The sequence below is a fragment of the Tigriopus californicus genome, chromosome 10 (assembly GCF_007210705.1).
Source record: "Tigriopus californicus strain San Diego chromosome 10, Tcal_SD_v2.1, whole genome shotgun sequence".
Lineage (NCBI taxonomy): Eukaryota > Metazoa > Arthropoda > Copepoda > Harpacticoida > Harpacticidae > Tigriopus > Tigriopus californicus.
The window spans coordinates 11,169,079-11,194,222 of NC_081449.1; the positions used below are offsets into that span (position 1 = coordinate 11,169,079).

General features: G+C 42.1%; 4 protein-coding genes and 1 long non-coding RNA gene across 5 annotated transcripts; 4 read left to right on the plus strand and 1 right to left on the minus strand.

Moving 5' to 3' along the window:
• Positions 1-1,309: 1,309 nt before the first annotated feature.
• Positions 1,310-2,421, minus strand: LOC131889353 (protein KTI12 homolog). Its single transcript, XM_059238442.1, has one exon. The coding sequence runs from the start codon at positions 2,302-2,304 to the stop codon at positions 1,471-1,473; it is 834 nt and encodes a 277-aa protein (XP_059094425.1). The 5' UTR covers positions 2,305-2,421; the 3' UTR covers positions 1,310-1,470.
• Positions 2,422-2,646: 225 nt separating this feature from the next.
• On the plus strand, positions 2,647-5,502 carry LOC131889345 (long-chain fatty acid transport protein 4-like). Its single transcript, XM_059238433.1, has 9 exons — positions 2,647-2,928; positions 2,995-3,151; positions 3,221-3,330; positions 3,388-3,515; positions 3,579-3,843; positions 4,043-4,244; positions 4,310-4,866; positions 4,952-5,199; positions 5,278-5,502. Exons 1-9 carry the CDS (start codon positions 2,756-2,758, stop codon positions 5,433-5,435), a joined length of 1,998 nt encoding a protein of 665 aa, XP_059094416.1. The 5' UTR covers positions 2,647-2,755; the 3' UTR covers positions 5,436-5,502.
• Positions 5,503-7,037: 1,535 nt separating this feature from the next.
• Positions 7,038-8,166, plus strand: LOC131889355 (gamma-glutamylcyclotransferase-like). Its single transcript, XM_059238444.1, has 4 exons — positions 7,038-7,379; positions 7,463-7,609; positions 7,685-7,848; positions 7,919-8,166. The coding sequence occupies exons 1-4, from the start codon at positions 7,185-7,187 to the stop codon at positions 8,013-8,015; spliced, it is 603 nt and encodes a 200-aa protein (XP_059094427.1). The 5' UTR covers positions 7,038-7,184; the 3' UTR covers positions 8,016-8,166.
• Positions 8,167-13,073: 4,907 nt separating this feature from the next.
• Positions 13,074-14,675, plus strand: LOC131889359 (uncharacterized). The gene is made up of 3 exons (XR_009374197.1): positions 13,074-13,380; positions 13,562-13,977; positions 14,051-14,675. It is a non-coding gene; the product is annotated as an uncharacterized LOC131889359 (long non-coding RNA).
• Positions 14,676-15,942: 1,267 nt separating this feature from the next.
• LOC131887918 (uncharacterized) lies at positions 15,943-19,578 on the plus strand. Its single transcript, XM_059236653.1, has one exon. It carries the CDS (start codon positions 17,458-17,460, stop codon positions 19,423-19,425), a length of 1,968 nt encoding a protein of 655 aa, XP_059092636.1. The 5' UTR covers positions 15,943-17,457; the 3' UTR covers positions 19,426-19,578.
• Positions 19,579-25,144: the final 5,566 nt, after the last annotated feature.

Below are 25,144 nucleotides of genomic sequence, written 5' to 3' on the forward strand. Positions count from 1 at the left end.
GTCGGGGTTCTTACCCCCGCCTCCTTTGAGGATTAACCCTCCAGGCCACGTTGTTTTCAGAGGACCATTCCACCGTAAAAGCCGCGCTAATGTCACCCTTCAGAACTTGTCTTTCACTGAAGCTTTAGCTTTTAAGATCAAATCCACGGCCATCAAAGGCCAAGTGGCGGTTCATCCTTGCTCGGGTGTCATCAATCCACAACAAAGTGTAGAGATTCAAGTCACTTTGACTCCAGTGACCATTAAACCCGGAACCAGACCCCCAATGCACCAGATCTTAATTCAAACGGTCTCCACAGATATGAATTCGGATTATGGGAATCATGTTTGGCAGAGAGGTCGTAAACACAACTCTTACAAATTTCAATGCGTGTATGAAGAGCCCAACGAAGCTCAAAATGAAGCTCAAAACAAGGCTCAAATCGCGGCCGAATCGATTGCGGGTGGGCGGGCCAAGAAGTCCGTGGTTTGGTGCGACTCTGTCCCTATATCGAAAGGATATGTAACACATTTAACGACTTGGAACCAACACATAGAACTTGAAACTTGTGTGGATCCAAATCAAGGTTTCATCGCTGAGAAGGAGACGGAGACGAGGAGTAGTAAGACGAAAGCAGTAAACCCAATCACGGATGAGAAAGGTCCAGGCAACGAATGGAATATCGTAGACGAATCTGGCAAACACGTGAAAGAATCGAAGCGTCTCGTTTCAAGCGGCAAGTTGAATCCGGAGGGAGTATTGTCAAGTCACAATATAGATGATCCTTGGAACATGGTGGGGAAAGAAACAAAAACCAAGCTCCCCAAAGACGAAAATCAATGCAAAGCTCAAACCAATGAGAACAATGATCAAACTCAATGGCCGACCAGTGATATACTCGAGAACAACGCTTGGTCAGCCGATGAAGTTCCAGAAACGATCGGCTGGCCTCAATATAATGCAGCATGGCCAAATGACGAAAATAACGACAACCTCGGAGGCTGGGGTGAAGCAGAAACAAAGTGGAATACCCCTAATTGGTCTCGTGGGGTAAATGAATGGAAATGTGGAAATCAAGGTCCAACCGGACTTGAAGGGAAGGAACCGTTTGTGGTCAAAGACTCAAATTTAGATGTAGATCGCTATTCTCAAACATCTGGGAGAGCTTCACTTGATGATCCAAGATACGCTCCCGTGAATATCGTTTACCCGGTGGGAGTGATCACAGAATCTTTCAAACTTATGTTACTCATTCTTTGGGTAGGCATTATTCTCGGCAAATGGTTCTTTTGAACTACAACCGATCCACATTTAAAGAAACACTTAATATCCGGTACGAGCATTTAATGATAAATTTTGCATTGGCAGGTATCGTATGTTGTAAGCTTCTTATAATGCACGCCAATACAGGGATATTTGAAACAAGGAAAATGAGTTGAGTCATTATTTGCAAATGCCAAAGACTCCTAAACAAATTCGAAGATCACAGTTCACGTTACTAATGAGGTGTTGAGATATTGGACAAACATGGTCGCCATTTTTTGCAAATCTTCGATAGCTCTGGCTTTGATGTAAGTGATGAATTGTCTTTTAACGCGAGCTAATTCGGACATGGTGAGCACTTTACATAATATGAACTTTTCACTTGTTCCAGGCAATGTTATCGAGTCGCCCTCCATCGCTCCGGATTTCTGTGCGTCTAAAATGGCCAAATTGATTTCTTTCGTGATTCGATTGAGTTCATGGACAAAGTTCGTTGTTGACATGGGTTGGCATTGGGTGGACTGATTCGGTGGCGGAGCCTTACGTTGGAACAAAGCTTCATTTACATGTTCCATGACTAATGGGATGTCCTTGAGATGCAGGAGAAGAGGAGCGTCCCATCGATTGTGGCCCATGGGAGCTTCGTATCTCATAACAAGAGCATCAAACACGTCCTTATCATAACGATCTTCGGGCGATCGCTCTTGATTCCATTGCCAAGCATCTTCGGGGCTCACGTCACAATGTATCGTGCATTGAGTGGTTTTGCTGGCTTTACTTACACAGTATAGCTCATATCGGAAGCCTTTGATGTAATTCAGGGCATCAAGAATCACCACATGATCCCCATGGATCAAACGGGTGACTTCAGATTTCATTGTCCCACGGATGCGTTTCTCTTGGAGCGAATCAGAAAGTATCGAGTTCTTGTTTTCTTTTAGTATCTCATTTTCAGAAACAATGGTCACAACTTTGCCTTGCTTTTGAAAGAATTGTCGAACGTTATCGGTCACTCGTGTTTTCCCACTCGATGGGTATCCGGTGACCACAACCAATGGCATCTTGTAGATCCTGAGCAATACCAACTTTTTCTGGTTTATCTTTCAATATTTTTGTTAATAGTCTCTGTTTAACAACAAAAGCAGCGGACAGCATGGCGTGTGACGTCACAAATACAGCGGTATATTCAAATCTTTCCGCGGATGTCTCTCTGATTCCCTCATTAACCTCCTCGTCTGACCAGTCCGAGTACTGATACACATCGGAATGAGTGAGTGTGGTAAAAACGTAAACTTCAGCAGAGACATGTTCGTGTTAAACCTAGTATTATTTGCTAATGAATTTGACCCTTGACCCTCGGCTATCTTGGAGTAATATTTACAAGAGCCCGTTATCTTCCAACTTCTGAGGACTTGGATACGTCTTAGCTCATTAATTTCAATACGATTTTTAATGTCAGTCTTGACTGACCAATCAAGAAATCGTTAAGTAATTTTTAGCTTATGTAACGAAATGGCATCACCGTATCGATATGGAATCCTCGCTGGACTTGCAGCCGGCTTATACTTTTACGCCCCAAGTTTGAGCTGTGGTACGAAATGGTTCATTCTGTTGGGATCGTGGTTGGCTAGTGGTGGCTACTACATTTGCTATTTGGCCTACCATACCCTTGGAAGAGATTTGAGGTTCTTGAAATACCGTGATAAATGTTTGACAAAGTCTTTGAATCATTTTTTTTCTGAATGAAACAGATTGTTAAAGAGAGGAATCGGAATCTTGACCACTTTAGCCTATTATAAGTATATGGACAAAAACGTGATCCAAGTGTTTCGGAGTGTTGTGAAGAAGTCTCCGAAAAACGTCATGTTGGTGAATTGTGGCACTGGTCAAGAATGGTCCTATTCTCAGGTAAAATAACAAAAAAATGTCGGAACCATAATGAATTTCCTTTTATGTCGGATTTATGTGCTTCTCAAGGTGGACGAGTACAGCAACAAAGTAGCCAACTATCTCCTCAAGATGAAATTCAAGAAAGGTGACACCGTCGCGTTTTTCATGGAGAACCGCCCAGAGTACATTGCCACATGGTCAGTACCAAAAACAATTCGATTTCAACGAAACGAAACGAGACTTTGAAATCCTAGGTTGGGAATGGCGAAAATTGGTGTCATACCGGCCTTGATTAATTACAATCTTCGGAATGACTCTCTTTACCATACGATTCAAGTGGCGGGCTGCAGTGCAATCATTTATGGATTGGAACTAGATAACGGTAAGCCTTGCCAGAGGGCATCTCCCTTGTTTAGGATCATTGAGAGAGGCTTTATAATTTCAGCTGTGTCCGAAGTTATGGCAAAGCTGATGTCGGCAAACGGTAACAAATTCCCCTGCTATTATTCACTTTCGGGGACCGACTTGGACGAACAGAGCAAGTCCAAGATCCAGCATTCTCAATCCCTCGATCAGGCCTTAAAGAGTTCTTCCAGTGAACAAGAGCCCCTAAGCGTTAGCCAAAGTATTCACTCGCTGGATCCTCTTTTGTACATCTACACTTCCGGAACAACGGGACTTCCTAAAGCCGTCATTATCAAACACATCAGGTAATATTAAGTTCTCATCTCTTGGATTGATGAAATATGTTCGACACAATATTGAGAAATATTGAGAAGCAAAGAAAATCATATTCTTACTTTTTAACCACCTTTGTCGATCTCTGCGTTTTCGCCAACGAAATTGCGAATCGCATTATTGGTGAGAATGGAATGTCTGTACTTGAACTTTCCAAATTGATCGTTATAGACAATTGTTCGCTTGCATAGCGAGCATTTATACCATTGGATTATATTCGAATGACGTGGTGTATTGTCACCTACCCTTGTATCATTCTTCGGGCGGTCAAGTCGCTACCTCGGCGGCTCTTTTCTTGGGAACAAAAACCGTGATTCGGAAGAAGTTTTCCGCGTCTAATTTCTGGACAGATTGCATCAAATATGACATTACGGTTGGATTACATTTTCATTTTTTTTTCAAATACTATGCTCATAACGATTCTATTGGTTTTCGCAGGCAACTCAATACATCGGAGAAATTGCCCGATACCTTTTAACGGCCAAGAGCATTCCGGAAGAGAAGATGCATAAGATCCGAATCATGTTCGGCAATGGACTCAGGCCCCAGATCTGGAAACAGTTTGTGGATCGATTCAATATCCCGAATATCGCCGAGTTCTACGGAGCAACGGAAGGGAATTCGAACATCATCAATATCGAGAATCGTGTCGGCTCCGTTGGTTTCATCGGCGTGATATTCCCAGATTTCCTGATCGAAAAACTGCTCCCTTTGAGTGTGATCAAAATTGATCAAGAGACTGGGGAGCCAATTCGAGGATCGGACGGACGTTGCATCAAAACGGAGCCAAATGAACCTGGAGAGTTTATCGGCAAAATTGTCCGGGGAGATCCAGTCAAAGATTTTGACGGATATAAAGACTCAGTAGCTACAAAGAAGAAGATCCTTACGGATGTTTTTAAAAAGGGTGACGTCTACTTCCGGTCCGGTGATATTCTTATTCGTGACAAATTCGGCTATCTGTACTTTAAAGATAGACAAGGAGACACTTTTAGGTACACATGACTACAATCTTATCTTGTCATGGGTATCATAATCTCAATAATGTGAGCAGCAAATTAAGCACCCCAATCATTTCAGATGGAAGGGAGAAAATGTCTCAACCACCGAAGTTGAAGCCAATGTCTCAGAAGTTCTCAATATGCTTGATGCTATTTCTTACGGAGTTGAAATTCCCAATACAGATGGTCGGGCAGGAATGATTGCTTTGCCGGCAAAGGATGCCAAAAATGTGGACTTGAATAAGCTTCATGAAGGCTTGAGGAACAAACTGCCTTCATATGCTGTACCCATGTTTGTACGGTTGGTCAAGGAAATCGATATGACAGGTAACTAGTACTATGGCTCCCTTCGATTGCTGGTGAAGCTTTGGGATCTAAAGCACCAGATTTGTTAATCATTTTTAGGCACTTATAAGTTGAAGAAGAACAATCTTCAGAAGGAAGGCTACGATGTGACATCCTTGGAGGACGCGGTGTTCTTTCTTGATGCGAGACAAAAGAAGTACGTTCCGTTAACTAAAAGTCTGTACCAGGAAATTAATGACGGAAAAGTCAGGTTGTGAAGGGAAGCCAGAGGGAGCTGACCACCTTTCACTATACATCCTAAATAATAAACTTTCCTAATTATGACCCTGGCGTTCTTCCTTGTGACTTATTTCTTTGCGTGAGAGTTGCTTTCTTTCAACGATTAGTCCATTTTCAAGCGCATGTAACAACAGAAGCATGAAAAGTCATCGGATTCTGAATCCATACATTTTCAAAAGGTGGAGTCGCTCATGGCGAAAGTTCGCTTCATTGATCATTTTGTGGCCTTTGTTTGTGTTGGCTTTGAAGCAATATGCTGGATTTTACAATCATACTGCTGAACTGTCCGAGACAAGTAAGTGGGATATCCTTCTCGCGGATGCGCCAGCTCATTTGAAGTCAAAGATAAAAGATCGCATCAACTCTCAGGAAAATGCAACGAGGTTAAATGACCATTGCTCAGGCCGACTTCTGAATTGGAGGCCTTGTGTGAATGAAATAATTGCCGAATATCAGGATTTCATTGCTAGAAATTGTGCCAATTCAGAAAATTCATCAACGACCCAAGGACATCTTTACCAAGTCAGTCAATGTCCGCCCATCTTCATTTTCGATTCGGGGCTAAATCACGGCGGAGATGAATACGAGGTTTTTCTGGGCGCATCCAGGGAAACGTCAATTCATCTGGAGATCGTGGATCTTGAAAATGGATTGTACTCGTTTCAATTACCGACAGGATTTGAATCTATCGCCATTCATCTCATTGATCCACAACTACATGTGTTCTTGGTTTTTACCCAATGCGACGGAATGAGATCTCCGCCCGATCCGATCGTCGACTATTTGATAGGAACATGGATCGTGTCAGAATTACGACCTATACTTTGTTCTGGAGTCTCCAACAGTCCTGAAATGAGAGATCTCCGCATTGAATCTCTAAAGGATAAAACATTTCACTTCATGGGAGATAACACGATTTTGAGCTTGATGCTTCAAATGCCACGTGGATTGAAAAAAGGCTCGTTCAGCCGTTTGGGAAAGTCATTGAACATGGATCTGGTGGCAGAGGCTATGAAAAAAGTCAAATTAAACCAATCAAAAAGAAACATTATAGTACTATCCAACGCTCTGGCCGATTTGAAGAGTGTGGAACATTCGGATTCCTTTCTCAATCTCACCCAGACCCTACACATAGCGATATCTTTGTCAAAAAATACAGTTGGGAGTCATAACGTGTTGCTTCTAACGGGTCCAAGAATTCTCCCTCATCGCGTTCTTTGCGAAGAGGTTTGGAACGCGGACGATCGCCGAGAATGTCAGGTACGGATTCAGTTTGTGTCAAACTCAAGGATGCGCCTTCAAAATGACATTTACCGAGTGTTAGCTGACTATCATGGGATCAAGCTTGTGGACACTTATTCTTTGTTATTTACATTCATGAACCATCATTTTGCTTGGCGAGGAAATTGGCAGTTTGGACGATCCGCCACCAAAGAGCTTTGGCAAGATATCCTCAGACAATTTTAAGAGGTTTCAAGTACTTGACAACTTGAACTTTCCGTTATGGTTCCTAAATACATTAAGCTAAGCACACAGAGACTTCGGTAGTTAGGACTGACATTGACAGGTGAAAAAACACCCTTGGGTAATTGGCGATCACGGTATACAACCTTCATCCATCACTCCCTCGAGACTTGACATCTACACATTAAATGCACATCGTCGAACTTCTGCGTGAGCATTGATCACTGAAAACAGGTGGAAGTGCAGTGCTCGATGTTGACTATATGATCAATCCTTGTTCCAACTTGAGTGTACAAAGTCTGAAGAAGAAGAAGATGCGTGGCAAGGACACATTCTTATACTTTGCTTTTGGGAGTAATCTACTTACCCGACGCATCCATGTACAAAACCAATCCGCCAAAGCCGTGGGAGTGGCCATGCTCAAGGATCATGAGCTGGATTTTCGGCTGCCCTCCAAAGTTGGTGATTCAATATTTCAAATATTTAATGTCTTTGCGCTCTTGACTTGGGGAATGTGCATAATTTGGTTACCTTTTTCTAGCGATGGCATGGTTGTGCGGCCACCGTGATTCCCTGCCCAGGAAAACGTGTTTGGGGCGTCCTTTGGGAGTTGAAAAATGAGGACCTTCAGAGTTTGGATGACCAAGAGGGGGTATCGCTTAACATCTATCGCCGATTAAGCGTGAAGGTAACAGCAGAGCTCACTAAGAGGCTTTCATAAGATTTAGAACTAGAGTCCTTTGTTATGGCTCTTTTGGATTAGGTTCATTCCCAAGATGGCTCTGAAGAGTTTCATCCATACACCTACCGAGTGCGTGATGAGATGATGATACCGAAAACAGCCGACTGTCGACCAAGTAAAGTGTACAAGAATATTATGATTGAAGGAGGCAAAGAAAATGGACTTCCGAGCGACTACATTCAAGAGTAAGTCACAGAAGGTTCGCTTTCAGCATCACGAAGTGGCATTCATGGAGCTCTTGACATCTTCTTTTAGATTGATAGATATTGAAGACAATGGCTACGACGGCCCCGTGGAAGTGAAACTAGCTCTCAATCTTAAGATGGAACAAAATGAAAATTCAAGCTCATGAGAAAGAGTCATGAACGTGGTATAAAATATAACTTTTGTGTTTTTTGATCGAATTAAGATATGGCAAGAAAGTGATCGGCAAAATACCCACAAGCAAATGCAATCAATATTTCGTCGAATTACAATTTTTCAACGTTGCAAAACACAAACAACTCTTCATTTTTTGGGATTTAGATGTCCTTGGGTCGGAGGGCCATGATCAAGTCTGGTATCTGTATGCTTGTTCGCTGGTGATTTGTGTAAAGTCTACAAAAATGTTTCCCCGAGAAAGGTCAGGGAGAAGAATCGAACCGGGGAGCTAGCTATATCTTGCTAGCATTGGATACAATAGTCAACGACTCGATTGTGGCAAATGACTGGTGTAACAAACGGGAGAGTTTCTTAGTACATGTTTCAAGTGCGGCAAAGGACAAAGAGTTCAGGAAGGAAATATTATAGACATGAAGTAAAATTTTGATGAACTGGGGTCTGACTCATGTCAACGCAGCCAGGTACCTGGCCTTAGCGAGGCCTTTAAAACAGGCCAGAACATGCAAGATCAGGTCCAGAACGCAGACCATGTAATGACCTTATATGATCTGTGGTCCAGAATATGGCACCACAATTTAACAAACAGCATCCTTCTCTTTCATTTCTAACTGGCGACAGGAAAAAAGCGCAAATATCAATAATCTCAAAAAATCTGCAGACGTTCAAAGTACTGAGGCAAAATGTTGAACTTTTTACTACAAAAAAGTAGAATGTTGAAAAAAAGTGAAAGCAATTCAGAAAATGTACCACTTCTTTTTCTATTGCCAGAAGAAATTTCAACAGCTTTGACGTTTAACATTAGTGTTTCTAACTTGCATGTACTTATTCTAATGGCATAAAGGTTTATCGCAAAAAGGTGTAAAAATGCAAAAGAAAGTTGTAATAATACAAAAAGAATAGTAAAAATGAGGGAAGGTCGTTTTTTAGCCCTTTATAGCCTCATTCATTTATTCTTATCTGTTGCAAAATTTAGGCACACAACTGCATTTACTAGGTTTATCCATTGGTCAGAAAAAAATTTCAAGAGCTTCTGGCTGAGGACTTCATTCTTCACCTGATCATGTTGCACGGAAGTAAGTGAAAAGGTCCCCAACAAGGGAAAACAAGTTGAGAAGGAAGCAGATAAGGACCCAAATGTAAAAACGGCAAAGAACAAAGTGTGAAAAACACTTGGATGACAAAAGTCCAAATAAAGTCGAGAAGTAGAAAAAAAATACTTACAAAAGTGGAAAAATTGGAAATTTAGCATCAAACTTTTTTGTTAGAAAAGTTTTTTTTCACTTGCCAATTTCAACTTCTAACTTGAGTCAATAATTATCCTGAAAAGTTACTAAGAAACATTTGTCAAGAGATGTCACGAGCCTTATCGTCGAACCACGGTGGAGGCAAAGCCTGGAGAGTAGTGCTGGGGCGAGTCCGGACTGGAGTCTGAGCGCACTCAAGTCTTTTACTCGATTCTGGAGGAATTGGACAGACTCGAGTCTTTTAGAAAGGACTCGGGTTTGAACTTGTCAAAGAGAAAAGGCCATTTTTTCTTTGAATTTCGCAAAACGAGTCTTTTTCCTTGATCTGACTCAATTAAAAGACTCGAGACCGGCCAAAAGTAAAAAAAAAACAGAGGACTTGTGCAATTGCGACTGTTGCCGGACTCGCCCCAGCACTACTGGAGAGTATAGTCATTTCTTTGACTATTTGATGCGTGCAACAAACTCATTCTTACCTTTTTTTGTTTACTTTTCAATGGTCGAACAGGAATTTTCTCTCCAAATCACACCTAGGGTGACTAGTTCTGGATAGTGCCTAGTATCAAATACAAGGCCCCAGTTCTGGGGAAAAACAAGCAGTTTTATTCGTAGTATTTAATGTTAATGTCTAGATATTTTTCCCAAGTTCAGCAAACTTATATGGATTGTTTTGCTATTTCGTAAAAGTCTGAACAGTCGGAATTTTTTGCAAGTACTCTTTTAATCCAAAATTTACGAGTTTTTTTTCCGCAATGCTAGGGAATGGTTTCCCAGAAAGTCATGTCATTTTTCATTATATAATGAATTTAGTATTGAATTTGCACTGAAGGCTGATCTGGTATCATTTGCGAGAAACGATCCAAGTGGCATTTAAAACTTAGTGACCAGGGGTCATCTAAAAATATGCAGAATCGTCGGGGATGTGTGGGCCAAAAGTAATAGGGCATGTCAAGGGAAGGAAATTCAAGAACAAATGTGGTGTGGCACCCTGATTTTGGGCAATTTAGGGAGGGAGAACTAAGACAAACATCACAGTCAACTCGCACTATCCGCCCATTGAATTTTCAAAAACCAAATGATTTTGAGTGAGCCGTGTTACAAAACCCGACAAAATGAACATGTTTGGTGTAATTTGGTGAATGCACTATCAAATTGGCTCAATCCCACAATGATATTTGCTTAAACAAGCAAGTAAAATGAATAACGTCAGTTGTTCATGAACGCATTCACTTGACAAGCCTTATACAGAGCAGGGGCGAGAGAGAGAAAGGGCAAAACAAAAGAAGCCTTAAGACTTGCTAAAAGCTTGTTGCTATGGGCAAGACGTAGAAACACTAGAGGTCCCTGGTGGCTGAAATGTGTGTCAGCTCAGTAATGAAAACAAACCAATTTCTCCCACGCCATCTGGGCAAGGTTTGACCCCCAGACAGAGTGAATAGGCCGTGGATTGGAGCCACAACAGCTAGATATTGATTGAGGGACCTCAGAGTTCATAAGAGTGACCTTACGTTGGGTCCTCTTAAGCAGGAAAATCCCCTCAGATGGATCTCAAAGCCCAAGCTCAGGATCCACATCAACTCTAACATGAAGACAGTCCAGGCATCGGTTAACTCACGTAATCCCTAGGCTCTTGAAGACATCCCTCCACCGTTGCCTCCTTTACATATCATCCCTTGAAAATTTGCGCCTTTCTTCAATATATCCCTTTCTGGCCTGCTCTTTTGAAACCGTCTCCATAAAACCCTGAGCAAGGTGATACCTGATTGTTTGCGGTCTTGGGTCTCCTTCAACCTTCAATTAAGCCAAGACCAAGAAGAGATATTGGCAGATGGATATCGTTCACATTCAATGTGGCTTTGTACCTGCTTGCATTCAGATCAAAATGTCTTGCTTGAATGGTTTGTGTGCAATGAGAATATGAGTCCGACAGCTCAGGTACATTCTATGATTCCCGGCATATTATGCTTTTCATGTGCTTGTTTAATCCTGGGTGGTACGAAAATATGAGCTTGATTGCACGCCCATGATTGAACCTAATATATGAGTGTGTGGCCAATGATCCCATTTGGACTACATTTTATTTTATGTTGAGAGTTTAAACTTTGTCCATTTATTTCATATTAGTCAAGTGATGTCTTTATTTTCTTCCATGGAATTCAGACACTGTTGAGTGAGGAAAGGTGGGCGTCAGACTTTTAATTCTAAATGTTGATTTATATTTGTTGTTTCTATTATGTTGCTTTGAGTGTATTCGACATCTTGACTGGGGCACAGACCGTGGAGGCACTGGAATATTTATAGAATGGGACAAGACTTCATAGATGCTAACACAAATACTGTAAATAACGGATCCAATGAGACATTCTCGCAATAAAGACTTAAAATATCGATTCAAAACGTTATAAACCAAGAAAGTTGTGGGCATTTTGTGGGTTTGCCAACTTGTCAGTAATTTGTCTTGGGGTTGGAAAAGCGATTTTCTTTATTCCTTCCCTTGGTATGTAACTAGATGAGATTAACATAATTTACGCGCAATTGCCTAAATAATGTCTAAGGTATTTTCTTTGCCAATCTACATCTCATAAGGGCCTTTATTTTGCAATGTCGGACTGCCCAAACAAGGGAAGAGGCACAGCCCTCTAGAATAAACTTCTCGTGACAAGCAATGAAAGTGATTTCTTTTCCGGACATTATGTAACCCAAGTCACTTATTATTAGTGATAGGATCAAATAAATTTTCAAAATCAGGATTGCCAGAAAGCTCGGAAACTCAAAGCACCGCCGTTCCCAACGTACCCAAAGAAGCTAGGTTTGACCAAAAAGTACTTGTTTGCTAGACGAAAAGTCAGGGTGACTTGTTGACTAACTAACTGGTTTCTGATATTCCACTAATCATGCCATATCCCACTGAAAATGTAAAACGGTAGCCCTAGTTGCAACCTCCCGTGATCATTTGTTTGATCCCATCAGTAGTACTCAGGGGCCCCTCTAGTAGTACTGATAAATGGGATCAAAGAAATAATCGCCGGAGTTTCAACTAGGGCTATCAATTTACATTTTCAGTGTCATATGGCATTACTGGGTGATTGTGGCGACTATCAGAAACATGCTAGTTAGTCACAAAAAGTAACCCTGATTTTTCTTCTATCAAACCAGGGTTACCTTTTTGGTCAAACCTAACTTCTTAGGGCTCTTAGGTAGGGTACGTTGAAACGGCGGTGCTTTGAGTTTCCGAGCTTTCTAGTGATCCTGATTTTGAAAATTTATTTGATCCCATCACTAATCAGTACTAATTATATGTATGATTTTGATATAAATAGCCAAAAACAACACAAATGCATTCTTTATAATTCGATAGGGCTTGTTAAGTGAACGCAGTCATGAACAACTGACGTTATTCCATGGAGTAAAATCAAAGACAACATGCCCAGCCAAACCGCACTGTGCATGCATTGCATTTGAGATCTATTTCATTCTACCAACTTGTCTAGGCAAACAGTATTGTGGTATATGATCAAAATAAACCCAGTCTCAGTGTTTTGTGGGCTTGCCATCTAGTCGCCCTGATTGATCAACGTAGATTTGTGTGATAAACGTTATTCTCCACCAATTAGTTGGTGGTGTTCAATTTCAAAACTTGTGGCAAAATGTCAAAAGGTCTAGATAGAGACTTTAAGGGGTATTAATATCGTTTAAGGTTAGGTTGGGTTAGGTCAGGTTAGGTTATGTTTAATTAAGTAAGGTTGAGTTTAAAAAAGTAGCACCGCCAACTAATCGGTGGAGAATAACGTTTACCGATTTGTGTTTGACGCGTATGAAGCCACATGGAAGCGATCTCCGTGGAGCCTAGACTTTCCCACCTTTTTCGCCAACATCAGTTTTGCAAACTTTCATGAATGAGTCTGGAGCTTTGTTAAGGAGCACTTGTTACTCCTGGACTACAGAGTTGTTTCTGTCTTGAAATGAGCTTATGAGGGACTTATGGCAGCCGGAATATTGAAAAAAAAAATCGTGTTTTCCTTCTATCAGAGAACGTGGAAAAAGAAGCCTCCATTACTGTAGATATTTATTAAAGACTGAAACCTTGAATAGGTAAGTTTAAACATTGATTTCTAGACGGTGTTAACAAACAGGTGAGCATTCTGGAGAAAAATATGTGACAAGAACATGCGCAAAACCTTTGAGGAAAGGGATTTCTTGGATCTTTTATCGGATTTGTTGATTAATGTGATGAAAAATACTGAAATTGAGTGAGCCTTATCCAACCTTTCAGATTTAATCCAACATGTACAATTCTAATCCAAGGAAAATCAAGCTTCAAGCTGTGTTCGTGGGCCATGTGATTGATTCTATCACGTTCTTGGTGTCCAGGCCACGAAAAGTAAAGCCACCTCCCACTTTGAAAGAAGTGCTTTCGCTGGAGTCTCAATTATGGGACATGAGATACGAACTGGCAGTCCCTAGCTTTTGGAAGATGTCAAAGAGTCAACTGGTGTCCGTGATATTGTGGAGAGAAGTTGATAAACGAGGAAGGATCAGTGAGATCCACTCTGATCTGAATTTGGTCAACGTTCTTCTCGTTGATACCGGTGAGGTCCTCAAGGATATTGACGTTGAGTCCAGAATAAGAGAGCTTCCAGTTTCGTTTGTTGGAACACCCGCTTTAGCTTTATAGACTGAATCTCAAAGGTAACCAACCTCTCTTTTTTCTTGATGAATGACACCCAATCCTCACGAAATTTCTAACCGCTATTCTCAATAGAATTGGAGAAGACAAATGAAGCATCGAGGAAATGGTTCGATCGCTCGTGGCATGCGCTGATAGAACTTGGCTAAAATCATCCAAAGGGGATCCGTTACTCGACCTGGTTCTTTATTTGAGGAATGCAGTCCAATCAACACGCCTCGGGCTCTGATCGAATACGAATATCTGAATAGAGACAACAACTGTGTTTCGATTCGAGAAGTCCTGTCCGAATTTCGTTCCCCCATCATTGAAGACACTCACACACCTTGTTGGGCGAATCCCTCCAAAAACCCAGGCCATTCAACGAACGCTCTGGAATGACCAGTGACTATTTCTCCCTTGACTTTCAAGATGAAGGCAAATTGCCTAACCAGTCTAGCATTTGCGGTGGATTGGAAACTGATGAAATGTTAAGATGAGGCGAATTTTATTCCCGATGACATATCGTCAATCGAGGTGAGACAAGGGGACAACTATCATTCGATAAAATACACTTCATTCGCCCGAAGCGTCATCGACAATTGACTGACCATTGAGGGTCAATCTTCAATTGGACGTACTAAGTGAAGTGTCTGTTTAGAATGCCATTTTTGAATCAACTTCTAGGAAAACAAGCGACTTAAAGCCTCAATCAATCAGTGCTTGGAATGCATTTTTTCTGTTGCAAATCTGATCACTCGGTAAGACAACTTGAACGAGGGGATTGAATGCCAAGCTAGCGAGCGAACAATCGTATGTAATAATGTCCGTTACTTTCTCTATCGAATTGACTGATTTCTTATGGAACCGTTACTTGAATTCAATTTGTGGCACACTCGCGGAATTAGGGAGATTCTCTAATGATGCGGAAAGTACGAGTACGTGTAGCGATTTCTCTGTCCAATCTGCTAGCTTTGCAAATCTTTAGCTCCAGGGCACCAACAACGAAATTTTTTTGGCCTAATCAAGTCCTGGTGGTCATTGTACCTCTCGTACATTGTAGATTCCCAAGAATTGCAGCTTCTCGGACCGAGTAGTACTATTCGTATCTGAAATTCAGTAGACAAGATGATCTTTATGCTAGCCAACTGGCATTTGTTTCGCTAGCGATTTCGGCAAAGAAATGAAGTTAGTTAGCTCCAAATGTGTCATTCATCCTTCATTTCCGCCTCGTCATTCAAACTGTAATTGCGGAAAAGGAAGGGGGGGGGGGAATTTGGTTGTAGGATATATATCCACTTGAAAAGGACAATGTGCTAATCATATGGGCGAGAATGCGATTTTCCCTACTGCTGAAGTTACACATGCGGAAGCCAGTTTCTAGGTTGAGGGCAAGTCCTCGTCCTGATTCCGTGGCCTAGAAATTAGGTTCGTATATAGTAGTACATGCCGACCCCCCCGATTTAGCCTTGTCGCTTGTCACTCAAGTAACTCATTTATTCAATGTTCTGGCCGAGAATCTTGTCCACATCTAGTCTAATTAAAACTGACGAGAATCCCGTGTGATCATCAAGCAACCGGGGAAACCAGTAGACCGAACTAGGCAAACCGCGTGAAGCAACAGAGCCAAACTCTTCTTCCACTTTTCCACCGGGTGGATGCAAAACTCGGATTGTCTGGCCCTGTTATTTATACCGGCATCTTCGCAAGCTCAGCGGAAGTCAAGATGATGTATCTTTTTTCGTTCACAATGAAGCACTTCCTATTTTCGACCCAAATCTATTTGGAGGTGGATTCAGAAAGACCAAAAATCCTGATGACCTTTGTACTTACATGACAACCTAACAATTCTCTCCTTGTGGCTCTCCTTGCACTTGGTAACTGTGACAAATGCTTGGATTTGAATCTTGCTTTTGTTTTAAGCATAATTCGCTTTCTAATGATGTCCATGACACACCCTGTTCTATGCACCAGTGTTCCTGGATGGAGTCGCTTCAAGTACGTACGTAGGTTGTGGGGAAAATTCGCCCGCTTTGCTACTCACCGCGCTACCGAGTTATTACCTAGTGCACCTCTGTACCTTTGCAGTTGCGCAAGTAGCATTAGACGAGCACAAAGGAGCAGGAGGAGCAGGAGGAGCAGGAGGAGCAGAAGGAGGCCTCTGGTTGTTTGTAGCCATGGTTCAACTTGAAACTGTACGAGGCTCGTAAAATTCTCCAAATGCTTCCAACCATTGACCAAGAAGAGCCTTGTGCGTTTGCTCGCCGGGTTTTCGAGGAAGCAGAAAAAAGTCACCAAGTGGAACGAAAACCCCACCAGAGATCTACTACTCTGAATGAAGTGCCACAGCGAGTGCGGGAGTGAGTGAGTGGTTCGCTCTTCACATTGATGGGATTTAAGTCTCTGGCCATGCATGGTTTACAACTTGACTTCTCCCATCACCAACCTACAAGTTGTGGACGACGACGGCGTTCCTCTTCCCAATTTAATGATGATCATTGAAGCGCAAAAGCGATTTCTTGGTGAAGCCGCTACTCATTCCACCACACGTCTCGGTTGTCATTTCAGTGGTTCGGATCAAGCTAGAAGTCCCACTCTTACTTCATCGTCTTCCCCTCCTGCAACTAGTACTTCTACTCTCTTCATCAATAGTGGCTTCTAGTGTTCGTCATCATCAAGTAGTCTTACATGCAGGATATGACGACTCTCCTATCAACATTCTCATGTTTGCATGCGTGAAGGCATAATCATTTTGAGTCGAAGCGTCTCTCCCCATTCGTTCGTGGTTGGTTCGCATGGTTGTTGCAGGGTCGGTCCCTCGGTCGATCGCTCGGTGGTTGTTGCGGCTTGCAAAAGCACACACATGAAGGCGAAAGAGCTCGACTCAGACCACCACGCCCTATCACCAAAGGTTGTGCTGAAGTAATAAAACCAGGACATTTCATCGAGATAATTGAAAGCCACCGAGCAACGTTTCAGGAACGAGCCTGGCGCTTGGGATCCACCTGTGAGTTCAGTGATCAGTGAGTCATTTGTGAGCTTCATATCCTACCTACTAGTGTGCAAACGATAGCTTAACACCATTTCATCGTTATCATAAAGTGAAGCGGAGAAAGAAAGATCTCAAACGAACATATGTGCATGCATCTGTACCGAGAGCCCATTTAGAGGATAGCGAGGGGACCCCTCTCTAGTTAGAGAAAGCATCGATTGAGAAGAAATTCGCCGAGGAAGAACTGGCCCAGCTGCCAGAAAGGGAGCCAAAGTATCCAACCAGTGCGGATTCCATCCCAGCTTAGAACTGACGAGCAAAGCAATTGTGCAAAGCCGACCCTTGACAACCAGTGCTACCAACGATACCAGTGTGTGAGAGGAAAGACGGAACAGGAAATTGCCTCCAGGACTGAAGCTTACCAACAAATTGCTTCCAAAACTAGGGAAAAGACCAACAACAAAAGTGGAGCGAGGTTAAATAGTGGAACAGTGTGAATACAGATGCAGCTATGAGTGATACGGTCAGTTTGAATAGCAACCAAAGTGCAGATGTTTCGGCTCTGGGAGGAATTGTGGTAGAGGAAGTCGGCCAACTGCCGATCCTGGAATTTGTGCCCAAAAAGCTTGTGTTGCTAAACTATACATTTGCAGCCCTAAACGAGGAAGGGCGATTGCTGCTGGGAGAGATCCGAACTCGGGGAGGCGATGATTGGACTTTGGCGGCGAGGTCCATAACGCAGTTATCCGGAAAACCTGGTGAGGACCGAAAGTACTTGGACCTCGCCTTGGTGCCAAATGTTCACCAAGGAGGCACGTCTATCGTGTTCTTGGTTGAAAAGAAGAACAAAGAACGCCTCATTACAGCCCACAACATCAAGCATGGAAAGATTTTGACTCTGGAGGATGAGTTCACCTCCTACGACAAAGTCAATGTCTTGGGAAAGGGTGTTTCTCATATCACGGCCGATGTTTCAGCGCCTGAGCCGACTGTGTTTTCAGTTTCGACCCTGTTGAGAAAGTTAAGATTGGAAGATGGGGGGTCGACCTTAAAACCAACTCCGGCCAGAGCTCAAGTACCCGCTGAAGGTCAGGATGGAACCTTGTCCATGGCTATCCAACCGGCAGCTGGTATGCAAAAGCACCACCATTCCACAGTGGTCATTTCATTTCGAACTAAATCCGCCACGAAAAACAAGTTCATGATCGAATGGTATCAATCGAGGAAAGACGAAATGTCCTGCTTAAAGAGTGCCATCAAATTCGGCGAGGATTGCGAGCCGCACATCTTGCTCTCGGATCCCAAGGACACCAGAACTGTGTACGCCGTTTGTCGTAATCACTCAAACAGCTCCACCAATATCTTCAAGATTATCAAAGGGAAGAAGCCCGACGATCCTATTCTGTCCTTGAACTACGACGTCGACATGGCAGCCATGGGAATGAGTGCGGATCAGAATGTTACTCTTCTGTTGTATTCAGTCCAACACGACTCTGCCCGAATCTATTTTCTTTCTAAAACTGACGGATTCCGAGGCAAGCACCCCATTTGCGTCCACTGTCCTCCATTGGAGTTGTTCTCATCTCCTAGCCACATCATCTCTTGTGTTACCCACCGATGGCAACTCCCGGCTTCACTTGTGGATAAGTGTGTTGGAAGTGCTCCCTATCAATTGGCTTTGGTAACACTGGTGGATTCCAATGGCAGATATGCAATTGAGCCGGAAACTGGCCATGGATATCGTCTGAGGATCTTAGGTTGTGATACTCAAGGATTCACTCCGGAATCGATTTTGCTGGAAGATTTGGAGCGAACGTTCGAAAATGCGGAGGACAAATTGGCCCATTGTACGTTGAAGATATGCATCAATCAGACTCCATGTAACGATCGGCTTTCTCAATTGTCTGCTTGGCTCATGAGTGGCAGATTGGCCGCTATTGAGATGCAATTTGTCAAGACTTTAGGAGGCTTGCCATCTCAAGGCAGTGACCGGTTCACGATAAAGCCGATATCGCCGGAGAGGTTCCGGTCATACATGACAGATATGGATTGGTCGCAGATGAACCAGAAACAAGGCACGTTCACCTTGGATTCGTCCAACTCGTCAACCCATTCTGAAATGTCAGCTTCAATCAATCGAAGCCTGAGTAAGATCCCAGTGTCCCGAATTCCCTCGGCCACTCCCTCATTGTCTGGAAGTCATCATGGCGTTGATGCAAACGGAGATAATGGCCATCTTCTGTCTTATCATAATGCCTCCATTGGAGACAGAACAGACTCTAGAAATGAAGGAGAAGATTCGTCAATAATGAGGGAGCAAATTGATCAATTGTCTTCCAGTTTGAGTCAGGCCTTGCGAGAAAACTCCAACTTGACAAACAACTTGTCAACGATGCAAAGAGCCTTGGACTCTATGAGGCAACGGGTTGGAAACGGCACCCCTAACTCCACTTTGTCGTCCTCGTTTATGACCGATTAACAAGTATATTTCTATTCATGTCATTGCTAGTTTATGCCGTAGCTTTATCCAAAGAATGTAACAGGGCAGTGATGATATTGCCTTTTGAAATATGCCAAGAATCCACTTAGAGCAGAACATTTTATGAAATACAAGAACATACGTTTGGACGGATGCTTATTGAAATTTGCCTCGTGGATGGCCCATCCGACGACCACTCGTCATCAATATTCTTGGCAAATAGACTTCAAGAATGCACATTCTGCATCGTGTCCGATTCAGCTTCGCTCATACGATATATAGTCAAAGAAAAATCCAAGTAGATCCAACAAAAACAATCAACGGTTTTGACTGTACAAATAATTGATATGAAAGTTATTCAAATCACAAAACGTGAATGTCTAGTCACTGTAATATGGCTGTTCTCTTTGAAGATTAGTGCTTCAAGGACATGCTTGACCTTTCCCGGTTTCACGTCCGGTCGACCTTGACCCATCTGCGATGAGTGAGAATAATGTCATGGTAATTGATATTTCCTATGCTTAAAAGTCGATCTCATGACAAATGTAAAGCAAAGCAATAACTGAGAATCATCTAATAGCTTTCGGTTGACTATGCGTCTTGCCTTGCAACTGTGGCCAGGCTTTTATTCCTTTTGATACATTATTAGGCCCTTTCGAATTGATTTATCTCTGAGATCTTCTAGCCCTCTCTGTGGCGAAGTTAATGATCATATTTTGACATTGAACAAGTGTCTATTAATGCAACTTGTTTTTGGCATGCATCCTTCCATAATAACATTTGGTCCCTAGAGGCAGTCGTTTGTTTCAGACGTAAAAGCAGCCGGTTACAACTTGGCCACGAGAGCTTCTGCACATCAATCATACTGTACTGAGCTCGAATAACCCACCCCCAAAGTTGAACTTTGAGCCTTAACATCACGGGTCTTCTTTTATAGTACGATTCTGCAACATTTAGAAAACAAACTTGTTAATATGCATACACACATACACACACACAAATGTACCTTCAGAGATACTCTATGGAGCACTACCGGGGATTCAATTCTAGAAAAGTTCGTAAGTGTTGATAAAGAACGTTTCATGTTCCAATACACTTTTCTTAAAGACGCAAAATTTGGAGAGTTACTTCTTCTCTTTGCGTCAACGTTTCAAAAACAGTTTTAAAGGCAATACTAATGATTGATTATGTTCAGAAAGTAACATGTTGATCCGCTAAAATTATGTTTTTTAACGAGATTTATCTCTCTGTTTTTCTCTTACGATCCGTTCAAAATTTTGTAGTTTTTTTTCTTTAATAGGTTGCACAAGTGAATGAGTCACTTGTTTATGAGATTGGCGCCTTAAAGAGTCTAATTTAATTTTAAGTAGTTTGTCACTACTATCTTATAATTTGTTCCCGAGCTCACATGACAAGGATGTTTCAGGCATAAAAAGGAATGAGAACAATCGCGCGATGTAATATAAATTGCAGACCTGAAATTTGCACAGATCTTATTAGCTACTAGGTCTCGCATGTATATTGATGTTATTGCACATGTGTGAATTCATTCCATTAGAGTGTCCAAAATTTGGGTATGAAAAAAAGTCAAGACCTGTTCTATTTGTTTCTTTATAGGTTGTCCTAGAGAGTTTTTTGCGAGTAAAGACATGACAAAAAAAATGCTGTTCGAAAAAAAAATGAAATTTCCAACGCTCCGATTGAAACATTTAACCATGTCTCGTCCAAAATTTTCAAATTTCAATTCGAAAAACTGAGGACTTTACAAGTTCAGAAAATGGCCAAAATGATGGGATTTTTGCTCTCCCCAACTAGTGTAAGTTTCAGTGCCCATTTTAGACCTTTGGATGGCTTTGAAATGGACCTATTTGTCGGCCCAAGGTGCAAATAGCGCAAAATTGGAACATAAAAGGATTAACTTTGACTCACAAATACCGTCATCCCACTGCAACCCATTGAACGAGAACCCATCCTAGAATTACTGCCTTTTGAGCTAGAATAAAGTCAAGACCAACGACATCCTGAGCTGATTTCGATGGATCTATACAGATGAAAGATTCCCACTTTCTGACAGGAACACACACCCAGACCCTGGGAGTTGTTCCACGTCAAATTCAAGTTACAACCATTTGAAGCTTTACTGTGATTACAATATTACTGAGATGGGGCAAAATGGTTTAAAGGTTGGTAAAAATGATCCTTGGAGATTTTCAGATAAGATATGAGCCAGGAAACTTTTTTTAAAAAAACACGTCCCACGTAGCAGGCCTGCGGAGAGGCCGCATTGAACTTTATTTATTTTGAATAATAACACATGAACTTAAAGGATTCGATAAGGACGTTTCACAAGGTCAGTTAGTTTATAAATTGCTCTTGTGCTGTATATTTAATTCAAATGATAAACGTAGGGTTTGAAAGTGTGCAAAAAAAATGTTTGAATAAAATGGTATTTTATTCAAATACCATTTGAATAAAAGCATTTTAAAAAAAATGAGCCCAATTATTGAAAGACGTTATATTGATTTCCGAACCAACGATAAGTATGTTACTTGAGGGAAACTTTTTCCACTGGCTTCCCTTGATTACAAAAAGTGCCCACAAATATCATTATACCTTTGTTTTGATGAACTTCCAATTCGGTCAACAGCGTGGTCCACATCCCTAATGGGAAGAGGGAATCGTACCGTACGCTGAGATGTATTCTTGAGGACTCTGGCTTGTACTTTGTTTCCATCAAGTCCATTCCAAATCGACGTTTGCTTTCGGTATGTAGTTGCGACGTCTGCAGTTCACTTCCTTTATTATCATATTATATAAATATTTTTGCATCGATTTTTTGGAATGGAATTGATTGACGTGAGTTGAGTGGTTAGATCTTTCTTAATGGACTCGCCTAATTTGTTCGTACTTCAGAAGATAGATGATTTCATCTGTTTGCATTGCGCCTTGGAATTGCTGAACTCATAAGAAGATCACAAAATCATGTTTTTAGTGCCTGAAATTTGATATGGAGATAATGAACATGGTATTTGATTTATCCAAGCGATCCAAATATTTCGATACATTTGGCACAATAGACACCAACCTTGAATTTCTCCATAACATGGACAGTTGTTTTTATGTTTTATGCATAAAACTATATTTGCTCACATTGGTTTTAAGTTAGGAATGGTTCATTTAGTAGTGTATTTTTATAAACTGTCACAGTATTACTCATTTATGTGCTTAAAAATCACTTTCTAGCGGAAAAAGCTGTTTTTGGACTTATTTTTCCCTCTTTTAGAACCTTCCTATTTTACAAAAGGTTTTAAACCTTGAAAACGTTTTTCGTCTAATATTGTGCTTTGTATCTTGGGTTTTTAGTGCCTCTACTGTATTGAAAAGTGCCTTAGTGACCTCCCAAAATTTGTGCTGATTTCATCATTTAGCTGCTACTTAAAGGAGTCAATAGGCATGGCCTATTTTCAATTTTCAAAATTCTGTTTCAAAGCCTCGTAAAGGCTCATGGGGGTAAGATGAGTCAGACTTGCTCTCACTCTTGCGCTCGGATATCCATAGAGCCTAATCTTTGAGCCAAGTGATCTGGATCCAGTTCGTTTGTTGAAGACAGAGAGAGAGAGAGAGAGAGAGAGATTGAGAGGAAAAGAAAGAGAGTTGGCTGGAAAAAAGAGCTTTGAAATCCCACGACTTCGGTCTCGACTCGATCAGTTCATCCATTTGTTTCCAAGGTGCCAGACACATTCTCCGAAGCAGTTCAATCTAGATTTAACACAATCAGGACAAAGATAATGAGGCTAACTCACTGGACTTTGGTGTTCTTGGCTTTGATTCATACCAACAAAGGACAAAGACTTAGCCAAGGTGCGTCCGATTGGTACATGAGGTTTCATGACTTTGACATGGTCAAGAGGGATTTCGACTTCCCGGTGACAAAATCATTCCATGTGAACAGTGTGGTCCGACATCGCTATGCCATCACAGAGGTGATCTCGGTGATCCACAACCCGGCCCCAATCAAGCATGTCTTCAGATTTGGCTTTGCCATGCCCAAAACAGCGTTTGTTTCCAATGTTACCTTACAACGAGGAGAGACCCACGTTTGGGCGCAAGTCAGTGAAAGCGACTGGATCTTGTCGCCCAAGGCAGACAAACCCAATGTGTCAGGATCTCATTCCAATGGTCATTACTCGACGTACTTATCAAAGGAGCGACTTGATGCGTTATCCACGGACAATGCCTATTTCAAGCAGTTCGTGCTACCCATCCATTTAGCTCCAGGAGATAAGGTGACTCTTCGATTGGTGTACGAGTATCTGTTGGTTCGAGATGATTTTCGATACACTCACAGCTTGAGTGTCAGCCCAGGAGAGATTGTGAAAGACTTCAAGATCAGTCTCCGCATCGAAGAGCTCCATCCCCTGAGCAAAGTCAACATTTCTGCGCCCGTTATTGGCGAAATAACCAATGATGCCCAGAGATGTTCTCAAGGACTGGAAATCGACTTTCAAATGAGCCATGTGGAGCAGCTCTATTACTTTGGTTCCCATGGGTTCACTGGAGACTTTAAGGCTGACTTTGATGTGGATATTCCCACTCATGTTGCGGATCTTATGATCGAAGATAACTACTTTCTCCATTTCTATGAAATCTCCCAAAACCTCAGCTCCATCCCCAAGCATGTCATCTTTATGATTGACAACTCTATGTCGATGAGTGGTCCCAAAATGGATCATGTACGTGACGCAGTGAAGCTTCTTTTGAAAACAACCCTCTGTCCGCTAGATTACTTCAACATCATCACTTTTAATGATGAGATCGAAAACTGGAATCCTTCAATCCAAGGCCAAGACAAGGAGGAGTCAATTGGCGAGGAGAACACCAACGACGTCGACGACGAGGCTCTGCCTGTTATTCGACCGTATTCCGCGACGCAAAATCTGACACAACAGGCGTCACACTATCTGGAATCATTGGCGCCCAGGGGAAGATCAAATTTGACCCGTGTTGTCCAAGAAGCATTTGATTTGGATCGAAACATCTGGAAGAACAAGGACCTTCCAGAAAACACGTACACCATCATGATGTTGATCACGGATGGACGAGCTCATTTGAATCGATCTAATGCGAGAGTAGTCAGGAGGACCATTCGACAATGGAATAAGATATCTCGGGTGCCCATTGTGGCTTTAGGAATGGGGTTTGACGCCAATATGGGAATCCTCGAAAACATTGCTGAAAAATCCGGGGCTAAAGCTCTAAACATAATTGAAGATTTGGATGTGGAACCCCAACTGTCCAATATCCAGAAACATCTAAATGACGTGATATTGAAAAACTTGAGGCTACAATACATTGGCACCGAGTTTGATAAAGCCACAATCACCAAAACCAAGTTCAAAGCCTTCCACAAAGGTCGATCTGTGGCCGTTGCCGGACGGTGGTTACAAGAGCAACAAGTCCCAAATTTTCCTCAATTTGAGGTTGAAGTCACCGGTCAGTCATCAAAAGGTCTGTTCATGGACAGTTTAGATTCGGTTCCTTTTAGTCAAGAGGGACATGATTGCGAAGGAAGTATCACGCTCTGCTCAGAGTTCAGCTATCAAGGCAATTGCATCGTCCTGGCCATGAGTAGAGCCAATTTAAAGCATTACAACTTCAGCAACCAAGCTGCGTCCTTGAAGATCACAGGGGATTGCGCTTGGGTCGCCCACAGTGAAGC